Source organism: Ananas comosus, linkage group 18, assembly GCF_001540865.1.
Source record: "Ananas comosus cultivar F153 linkage group 18, ASM154086v1, whole genome shotgun sequence".
NCBI lineage: Eukaryota > Viridiplantae > Streptophyta > Magnoliopsida > Poales > Bromeliaceae > Ananas > Ananas comosus.
Window position 1 is genome coordinate 6,096,428 of NC_033638.1, and position 10,954 is coordinate 6,107,381.

General features: G+C 36.6%; 1 protein-coding gene and 1 long non-coding RNA gene across 2 annotated transcripts; one reads left to right on the plus strand and one right to left on the minus strand.

Annotated features, from left to right (window-relative positions):
- Positions 35 to 4,161, plus strand: LOC109723763 (E3 ubiquitin-protein ligase SINAT5-like). The gene is made up of 4 exons (XM_020252245.1): positions 35 to 161; positions 1,470 to 1,701; positions 2,253 to 2,639; positions 3,673 to 4,161. Exons 2-4 carry the CDS (start codon positions 1,495 to 1,497, stop codon positions 3,991 to 3,993), a joined length of 915 nt encoding a protein of 304 aa, XP_020107834.1. The 5' UTR covers positions 35 to 161; positions 1,470 to 1,494; the 3' UTR covers positions 3,994 to 4,161.
- On the minus strand, positions 6,138 to 7,383 carry LOC109724327. The gene is made up of 2 exons (XR_002219887.1): positions 7,262 to 7,383; positions 6,138 to 6,364 (listed from the first exon to the last, which is right to left on the minus strand). It is a non-coding gene; the product is annotated as an uncharacterized LOC109724327 (long non-coding RNA).

The following is a 10,954-nucleotide window of genomic DNA, read 5'->3' on the forward strand; positions in this document are numbered from 1 at the left end:
AGAAGAGGCACGAGAGAGAGAGAAGAGACACAATTCGAATTAAAGCTTCTCTCTCTCTCTCTCTTTCTCGCTCTGCATAATAAAACCCTCTCACTGAATCCCCCATTCCAATTTTTACAGCGATTTGGAGCTCCTCGATTCCCCCCTACTTCTCCTCACAGGTAATAAATGTCGTCAAAATCACTTTTTTTTTTTTCTTCCAATTTTTTACCCATTTCCATCCCCCAGTTTGATCCAAGCTTTGTTTTTTGTTTTTTTTTCGAATTTTGATCCATTTTGTTTGATAAAGTTTTGATTTTGGGGGTTTTTTTGTACTGTATTCGCTCATTTCACAATTTCCCCCCCTTTTTGATTTACCTCATGAGGGAAAAATCCGACCTTTTGAGGTTTTATGTGCTTACAAATATTGGCCTTTTTTTATTTTATTTTATTTTATTTATTTTTGTAGCGCTTGTTTTGATTGATCTGTTGACAATGTGGTATATTAGGAGTACATTAAATGCCCACTTAGTCTCTGAATGAGTTGATCCTTGCATTGATTTGTAATAATTGATTATTCCATGATGCAATTAAGCTCCTATTTGTTGTTGTTATTATTATTACTATTATTTTAACACATAATGCAGTTCATTTTCAGATGCATTTTCTTAAGATCAATAAAAATAAAATGTTTGAGTTACTGTGAAATCAGTTGTTGCTGCTTCAAATTTCCCAATTATCTTTTTGAAACTGCTAAAAATGTACCAAAATTGTGGATCTTCTCTTCTAAAAAGATTTGTAGGGTAATATTTTTTTCAATTAGACTTAAAATCTACTGAATAAAAGACCATTTCTCTTTGATTAAAGTTGCACAGGCCATTTGTCGGCTCGGCGCTTAAAATGTTCAAAATTATCGAGCATCGACATTCTTGGAAAGGTCTGCAGTTGCTGTATTGATGATTAATTCAGTATACATCTCTTTAGTTCTAGTTAAGTGCCACCGAAATGATCCGAAAGGATATTTAATTAAATAGTCTAGTTCGAGTCGTAGTTAGTTCTTCGTGGTCTTTCATCTGAATCTCAGATCACTTGATTGTGTAAGTGTTATCTCAGCTCTAAAATAAGGCTTTGCAAACAATAAATCTTGTCGAATCTAAGTTGGACATCTAGGCGATCACGCATGATAATGAGATATGAGATAAGGGAGATCCAATCAACCTTTTTGTTTGTTTTAGGAAAATATTCTCTGAAATAGTTATTTGTCATGTATTTTGTTGTCTCATTATGTAGCCGTCGTATTGCAATGCTTTGATAATCGTATTCGAGTCTTTCCATGAGACCCTTGCCTCAAGGAGTAAGAATAAATCATGGATTTTCCCTTTCGGCCTTATTTTGTCACATATTTCATATTATGGCCTAAAATATTTCTTTATAATTTCCAAATTTAACGATGAAAATTTGCGATAAATTTCCCTACTCATTTTGAACAGGGCCCTTTAATCATTTCTGCTCCTTATGGCATCCGCCACTTTTCTCGATGATATGAGAGCTAGCCCGGAGGTTGTTGAGCCATGTAAAAATGAAGAGATAATGGATGTCAGCGAACATGTCAGTGACCATATCCAGCATTCACCGAAGCCAAATGTATCTGTTGCTAGCAGCGTCCGCGAACTTTTAGATTGTCCTGTCTGCCTGAATGCTATGTATCCCCCCATTCATCAGGTAACCTTTTTATTTTCAATTTTATTTTAAGCGACTACAAATACAATAATGAGTTGTTGAAGAACATCTATAGGCAATTTCTTGTTTACGATCCTAGAAACTAAAGCTGGATGTAGCAATTTGGCGTACCGTCGTCTATAGCATATTAAAGTTGGATTTTTGGTGCAAATTTATTATTAAAATTAGTTATTGAAGAATGAATAGATGAGGTTTCTTTGATTCTCGGCATAATTCGATACGATTCCTTGGAGATCTTAACAGGGAATAGTTGATATTTCCATTTGTCGGGGAAATTTAATCCAAATTGCCAACTTACCATGCGCCGCATCTTTGCAGCGTTATTAATCTCTTATTTTTAGAGCCTAGAGAATGCGACCTGTTTCTCTCTTATCATCTGTCTTGGAAAGTTTTTATTTAATAAATTATCATCATAATCTAATTTTGCTTACCGTATGGCAAGATCCAAGATTATGCCACGCCTCGAAAACTTTGTCCTGTTACTGTAATTCCTAGCCGGGAAACATTATCTAACGTTCTCTTTGTGTATGCAGTGTTCGAACGGCCACACATTATGCTCGGGGTGCAAGCCACGAGTTCACAACCGTTGCCCGACTTGTAGGCATGAGCTTGGCAACATTAGATGCCTTGCGTTAGAGAAAGTGGCGGCCTCTCTCGAACTCCCCTGCAAATACCAGAGTTTTGGGTGTATGGGTATATATCCTTACTACTGCAAACTGAAGCACGAATCGCAGTGTCAGTATCGACCCTACAACTGCCCGTATGCTGGATCGGAATGCACTGTCGTCGGCGACATTCCGTATTTAGTGACGCACTTAAAGGATGATCATAAGGTCGACATGCACAACGGGAGCACCTTTAACCATCGATATGTCAAAGCGAACCCTCATGAGGTCGAGAATGCAACATGGATGCTAACGGTACTGTTCGAACGCAATTTTTTTTTTTTTTTGGATGTTCGCATATATGTTGCTCAAAACACAAGGCCCATAACCGGAAAAGAAACAAAAAGAAGAGACGGGTTTAATGTGGTTTGGTCGAACTGATACTACACTCTTTCATTTCAGTGGAGTTACAGCTGGATAAATAGTTACAAAGGGCCACATTAAACTATAAACCCTAAACCCTTAGCAACGTCTGCTTAAGCACTGTCCGCTGAAGCATCAGAGTAGATGCTTCAGCGAAAGGCCGTTTTGCCGCATCCTGTTGCACTGCATAGCACCAGCGAGCACTATCAAACTTGCCCTTGGTTAAACAGCACATCTGCAGAAGCTCCTGCTACGCCGAACAGGATTTATAGGTAGACACGAGAGCAAACATTTTTCCGTGCTTTGTTCATAAATTTGTTTGAGACTTATGCCTCTAGTGCGAGGTGAAGTTCCAAACGGAAATACGCTATTGAAATAATGCCTGTTAACTACTCTTGCGACACGAGGACACGTGGCGTTACGCAAATTATGATATGACTAAATGTTAACCAAGGGAAAAGTCATGTGGCATGATCAAACCTATCTTTTTGTTAGCTCTTCGCGTTGCGTTCTATACCATACATATGCAATTACTAGGTTGTTTACTATTGGCGAATATAATATAAACACCGTTTTCTGGTAGCTTAAGCTATAAGAAAACAACGATTGTTTCATAGCAGGAGGTCCCGAGTTCGAAATCCATATCAAAAAGCCTCGAGTCCAGACATGAGAGGGAGTGTTGAATATTAATATTAAGAATGCCATTCTCCGGTAACTTGAGCTTTTGGAAAACACTGATTGTTTCATATAATTTAACAAATATAACTAAAATCAAGGATGTAGTGTACTAATATATCTTACAGTATCTAGAGTTTTATCCTTTTTTCGGCTTTTCCTTTTTTCGCTTTCCCATTTTCTCTCATATTTTTCTAATTGAACCACAGTAATGAATGTTGCTTTTATCAATACATATATATATACATAGGTTTTCAGCTGTTTCGGCCAATATTTTTGCCTCCACTTCGAGGCGTTCCAGCTGGGGATGGCGCCGGTGTACATCGCATTCCTCCGGTTCATGGGGGACGACGTCGAGGCCAAGAACTACAGCTACAGCCTCGAGGTCGGGGGCAACGGCCGGAAGCTGATCTGGCAGGGGGTTCCCCGCAGCATCCGCGACAGCCACCGCAAGGTCCGCGACAGCTTCGACGGCCTCATCATCCAGCGGAACATGGCCTTGTTCTTCTCGGGCGGCGACCGGAAGGAGCTGAAGCTGCGGGTCACCGGGAGGATCTGGAAGGAGCAATGAGCGAGCCAACTGCTGCTTCTGCGCGAAGCGCTTTTTCGAAACTTTTAACTGTCAGACTTGATCAGCAGCTGTATTCTCTGAAAGTACGAAAATCTGGGGGTGCTGACTGCGATGTATAAACCGAACGGCAATCTCTCTTTGCTTGATCTCTTATGATTGGTTATCTAATCTGCTGGTTATTTGCAAAGTTAGCTACTAACAACAGCATGTAATATGCATGTTCTATGTTTTCCGATTTCGATGGTGTTTGATGTCTTCCCTGCGGGGCTGCAGGCAAATGAGTTCTTGTTCTGTGAGAACATGTGCAGACTGCGGACTGCAGACTGTGCTGAGATGTGTTTGGTTCTTCTTAAACCCCATTCGAAAGCTTTATTACCAAACTCTGCTGATTTTTTTTTTTCTGTGGCTTTCTGCAGCTCATTGTGTGTTGGTTTAATTGGGAAATTTTGTTCAGCATGAAAAGGCCCTTCTCCCCGACGGCGGTGCTTTAAGAGTCGTGCGGGGCGGAGTTCATGTTTCGTTGGATTGTTACATTTTTTTTTTCTTTTTTTTTTTTGAAACAAAAACGATCTCATAAAATCTCTTGCATCTCTATAGTACGCTTTAAGATTCGTGCAAAAGTGGAGTTTATAGTTCTGTTGAGTGTAACGTTTTTTTTTTTTCTTTGTAACTCTAGAGATCTCGTAAAATGTTTTGCATCTTGATAGCAGTGTTTTAAGCATCGTGCGAAGTGGAGTTCATATTTGGAAAAAATTAAAATATCGTGAATACCTTTTTATATATGAAAAACTTTTAAAAATAATTTTTAAAATACTTTTGAAGATCAAAATAACTTGAATAGAGGAAGTATAACGGTAAGGACATTTTTGAAAGAAAGTATGCATTTGGAGGGATAATTATGATATAATAAAATTTGTAAGGGTAAATTATGGTATTTTGGAAATTTAGAGAGGTAAATGAAATTAACCCTTCATATTTCATGGAATGTAACCTTTTTTTTTTTTTTTTAAATAAAGGATCTCATAAAATCTCTTGCATCTTTATAGTATGCTTTAAGAGTCGTGCAAAGTGGTGTTTATATTTTAATTGAATGTAACTTTTATTTTTTCCCCCCTTTTAGAGATCTCATAAATTCCTTCGCATCTTGGCAGCAGCGCTTTAAGATTCGTGCGGAGCGGAGTTCATATTTCGCCGAATGTAACATTTTTTTTTTTTCCATTTAAGATCCCGTAGTTTTTTTTTTTTATTTTTTTTTTTTGCATCTTTACAGCACTGCTTTAAGATTCGTGCAGGATGAAAATGTGTATTTTACTGAATATTGCAACAGCTGTTGCCGACCAACTCGTTCTCGCGATACATCTCACACCCAAACTCGATCAGCGACGGTCAATTTTTTTTTTTTTATTTTTATTTTTTATTCTCTCTCTCTCTCTCTCTCTCTCTTTGATGCAGTGATAAAAACAAAGGATTCAAATTGAATCAAATTCTAACGCAAAAGGGTGTTTGCAATAGAAGCTAACAGTGCAAGGGAGGATTTTGTAATTTAGCCTAATATTTATTTATTGAGTGTAAATTTGCAGGAATACATTTTAAGATTCAAAGGAACAAGAATTGAAACATTATAAAACTGTTCTATTATATTCTAAGAGTGTAAACTTGCAATAAATACTTGCTCATATTCAAACGAATAAAAATTAAAGCCTGGTAAGACGGTTCTATTATACCCTTTTAGAGTGTAAATTTGTAACGAATATATTTTAATATTCAAATGAATAAGGTTAGAAACATCATAAGACTGTTCTATCATTTGGTTTGTGTATAAGCAAGAACTGCCTATTCCAGAAATAGGTATAAATTCAGGTATAACCAATAAGGAATAATTAACTAGACTAATTTTGTATTTGAATAAAATTTAGGTTGTTTTCGAAAATAAGAAAGATAACATTTGAATAGATAAGATAGAAAAAGAAGGATAGTGGGTATTTATAAATAAAAAATAATGATATTACCTATCACGCCCTGGATTACACGTTTTCCGGGCACGCCGACAAATCCGCCGTATACAAAAGAATTTTCTCTGTATACGAAACGATAGTTGTATCTGTAAAACATAAAATACTACAAACAGTAGTATAGAGCTGTAAGAAACAAAACATAACCTGGTAGTAAATAAAAGTTCTCTATACATACAACATCTGTACACAAAAGCTCGTCTCGCGAGAAACAGAAATAACGGTATGTATAAGAACTCAAAAATTACAACTACCTGTATAAGGTACTTCACTAGCTCTGGCTCGTCTGGTAAGGCTCTAAATCGCGACGCCCTTTGCACGATCAATTTCAGAGGGTGTAGCAGCCGGCACCGAAGGCTCTGCAAAACGAAAAGAAACAACAGGGCGTGAGAACTACTGTGAAAATAAGTAGTCCTCAGTGGGTGCCGCCCTCAATATCATCGGTCCACCCACTAAGTCTACAAAAAGGAGCTGGAATAGTAGGAAAGCTGGAACTACATTTACAGCTAGATGCCACTACACTATCATGCTCTAACTCTAACCATCTGTGGTGAATGTAAATCTTGACCCAATCTAACCAACGACTGTAATACACCCGTCCCGCCTGTCGAAGCTACACTAACAACCACCACGCTTGGTAGTTAGTGGAGAGCGAGTCTAACCAAGACACAGTGACACCAACGCAATAGCACTAGGCTCGACTTCAGAGTGGCACTCGTGGGAGCTATCCAACCGAGTATGCAAGCGTATCTCTGTCGAGCTCAATCAGGCTCTCACAGGCTATAGTCAAGTATAGAGGGTCTAACTGGTCTACCAACCAACAAGTCACGTACCCTCAACACAATCTGATGCCAAACGGCAATCCGGGTCCACCGTTAGTCCCAACGGCACCCAACAGTTCGGAACAGTCTGAACTCTACTGTAAAAATAGGTTCGGCATCCCAGCACGAGCGTAAAAGTAAACTACACTACCTGGGGTACCCACCACACTGATACTGCGGCGATACAAAATAATAACAGCTTCTAGAGCTAAATTTGGTAGTGTAAACAAGTGACAGGTCCAAATCGCTGGTTTTCTCCTATGTCAAGTCCAAATTCAACATGTATAATTATTAACAATTGATAACATGCTCCAAATTCAATTCATATATCTAAAACATGCAACAACATGAATTTGAGCTAAAACGACAGTATACACACTAATTATACATGTCGACAACGAGACTGTAGGAGTAGGAATCCGATGATGAACCCACCTCAAAAAGCTTGTCCAACCACGCCGAGCCTCCTTCTTCCTCCTCCTTCTCTGTCGGCGCGCCAAAGCGAGACGACGACGGAGGGATGCGGACTCGGCCCAAAGCCAGTCGGAGTCGCGGGGGAGGAGCGCGGAGAGGTGGGCGGCGCCGCCGAGCCACGTGGCGAGCTCGGGGTTCTCAGCACGGAGGCGCCCGAGTGGAAGGAGGAAGAAAAAAAAAAATAATTGCAACTTTCGCCTAAAAAGTGTAATTTTTGTCACCCCAAATGGTGTAAATTTTACCCAAATAGTGCAACGTTCGTCTAAAGAATGCAACTCTCGTCCCAAAGAGTGTAAATTCTGTCTCAAATAGTATAATTTTTATATAAAATGCAATTTTTTAAAATACAATTGCACTCTTTGAGATAGAACTGTACTGTTTGGGTGAAATTTACACAATTTCTCTTTTTTTTTCTTCCTTCTCCTCCTCCTCCTCCTTCAATGCTCGCCCTATACAAGAACCCCAACCATGGCTCGTCTCATCTCACCACCCCTGTCGCAGCATCACTCCCCCACCCACTTGGCCTCAAAATCCATGCTTTCTACAGAGCGGCCATGGGAAGCGGCGGAGGAAAAATGGCGCTCGCCGTGGTGCTCTTCATGTTGGGGAGCGTCAAGGTGAGCGCGCGGGCGAGGACGGCGCAGGAGAAGGAGGAGGGGGCTGGCAGTGGGTTTGGCCATGGCGTGGGTGGCAGTATTGGTGGCGGGATTGGGTCGGCGGGGAGGCCGCGGTGCAGCATGTCGTCGAGCAAGGAGGCGGCGGAGCGGGCCTTTCCGCGGCGGCAGAGGGCCTGGGCAAGGGTGCGGTAGGAGGAAGGGTCGGGGGAGAGGCCGAGGCGGGGGAGGCGGGCTCGTCGCCGGCGACGTCGCCGGAGCGGGCAAGGGCGACGTCACCGGGGCAGGGGCGTGGCGTTTCCGCCTTCGCTGCTCTCTAGGAAGAGAAAGAAAAAAAGAACGAGAGAAAAAAAAAAAAGAGGAGAGAGAAAAAAGTACAAGGGTATTTTGATCAGTTTGCTGAAAATCGGACCGAATCTGCAAAAACGAAAAATGTGACCCACTTTTGCAAAAGCCCAAAATTAGTAAATTTTTTATACAAATTGGCCTATAACATATAACTTATATTTATGTAATTTAGTTTTACTTTAACTTATAATTTTAACAAAGTTTGAAATTAAACATTGGAATAACACTATTCCACAAAAATGGTGGAATAATAAATTTCAAGCTATTCTGTGAAAGCCTGAAATAGCAAGTTTTGACCGAGATAAAATATTCTGGTAAAAAATCATCCCGTTTGGCGGAATATCGGAGATAACTTTTGTTATATTATAGTTTCTATTGCTTGGGCCCCACCAAAATTTTTTAATTTATTAAGACAGTTGTGTTGGGTGCTTGTGGGGACACTGGTGGTCGATCAACGACCACTCACTCTCATTCAATTTTTATTTATTTATTTATTTTTTTATTAATGGGTTAAGTGGATGGATAGTGCCTACACTTGTCATGAATTGCGATTTGGTCCTCCAATTTTCTCACATTGATCCGATTTATGCAAAAACTATCAAAACCTTTCCAAAAGTTTAGAGTCTCAACTCAAAAATTTTAAAAACCACAACAAAACTTAAGATAGTATTTTATTTCAAAATAAATACAATTAATTCTTAATTTATCCACGGTAAAATATACGAAGAACCCCTGAAGTAGATGGGCCCCTCAACTTTGAATATTTTTTCTCCAGATGATTTAGCTCATTTTCATTTTGCCGCTTTTAATGGTTTTCTCTCTTTTTTTTTTCACTGTAAAACCTTGCCTTTAAAATTTGAAGTGTAGTTAAATAATAGCACAATCAAGTCCTTTATTTATTAGCCGTCGAATTTATCTCAAATTTTAATCCATATCATCCATTGGATTGCGATTTTTTCGTGGATTAATTACACCATTTGTTTCCAATCTTTGCACTGTTTTTTAATTTGATCCTAATCTATTTTTTTGCAATCAACTTCCTAATCTCTTAATTTCATTATATTTAAATTTCAGTCATCAGAAAAGTATTAAAATTAACGAAAAATGGCATGTCAGTTTCGTGTTAACGCCACGGAAGCGCTGTGTCAACGCCATGAAGGCGCTATATCAGCACTAGCTAATTATACAATTTAAATGTAAATTTATATTTTGAATTAAATTATAAATTCAAAGCAAGATTTTTAATTTAAGATTTAAATTTTAAATTTAAATTTTGATTTTGGATTCAAATTTAAATTCAAATTCAAATTCAAATTTTGTATTTAATTTTAAATTCAATTCACATTTTGAATTCTAATTCCAATTTAATTTCAAACTTTGATTTTGAATTTCAAATTCAAAACATGAATTTGAATTCAAAGTTTAAATTCAAATTTAGAATTGAAATCAAATCTTAAATTCAAATTTAAATTTTGAATTCAAATTTAAAATCAAAATTTTGAATATGATTTTAGATTTAAATTCAAATTTTAAACTTAAATTTCAGTTTCAAAATTTTTATTTTAAATGCAAATTGAAATATCGAAATCAAAATCAAAATTTTAAGTTTGAATTCAAAATTTAGATTCAATTTAAAATTGAATTTCAATTTCAGCTTTAAATCAAAATTGTAGCTTTAAATTCAAATTCAAAATTCTAATTTCTGGTTAGTTTAAAATTTTAATTTTAATATTAAATTTAAATTTAAATTTAAAATTTTGAATTTTATTTTCGGGGACTAAAGAGAAAAATGTGCAAAATTTAGAGACCGAAATTAACATGCAAAAGAAAGCCAAGTAGGTGTTGACGCAGTGATTCCGTTAATTTTTACTCATTTTTTAACGACTGGGACGTAATTGTAATAATATCAAAAGATTAGAGACTTGATTGCAAAAAATTGTTTAGGGATCCAAGTAAAAAAAGTAAAAAAATAGTGCAAAAATTGGGGACCAATGATCTAACTAACCTAATTTTTTCTGTCTAAAATATTATTGATTGAGCCTAAAGTACTAGATAAATGAAAATTGAGTGATTCATGATATAAAAAAGTACGTTTGTATTTAATGCAGATAATAAAATTTTTTTTTTCTCTCGAAAAAAGTTTAACGGCTGGTTTTGGCTTCGTTTGGTTCGGGATTAAGTAAGAACTAGTTATTTCACGGATAGGATTAAGTTCAGGGTTAAGTTTGGAATAGACCAATTTTGTGTTTGGATAATAATTGAGTTGTTTTCGGGAATAAGAAAAATAATGTTTTGATCGATAAGATGGAATAAGAAGAATAGTGGGTAGTTATAAATAGAAACAACTTTATATTTAAATTTAAATATTTAAATTTTATAATTAAAATTTAAAATTTAAAATATATAACTTTAAAAATTAAAAAATTCAAAATAAAAATTAATTTTTTAAATCTTAAATTCAAAAATTTAAAGTTCTAAATTTTAAATTTAAGATTAAATTTAAATTTAAAAATATCAAAAATCAAATTTTAAATTTAAAAAATTAAAAATAATAATTTAAAATTTAAAATTATAAATATAAAATTATATGTCTCAATTTTAAGCTTACGAACTCTCTCTCTCTATATATATAGAGTTGGGCTAGNTCAACTCTCTCTCTCTATATATATAGAGTTGGGCTAGAATATTATTG

Coding starts and splice junctions, on each gene's coding strand:
- LOC109723763 (XM_020252245.1), top strand. CDS start 1,495: ATGGCATCCGCCACTTTTCTCGATGATATGAGAGCTAGCCCGGAGGTT. Junction 1,702..2,252: donor TGTATCCCCCCATTCATCAG/GTAACCTTTTTA, acceptor TTGTGTATGCAG/TGTTCGAACGGCCACACATT. Junction 2,640..3,672: donor ATGCAACATGGATGCTAACG/GTACTGTTCGAA, acceptor ATATATACATAG/GTTTTCAGCTGTTTCGGCCA.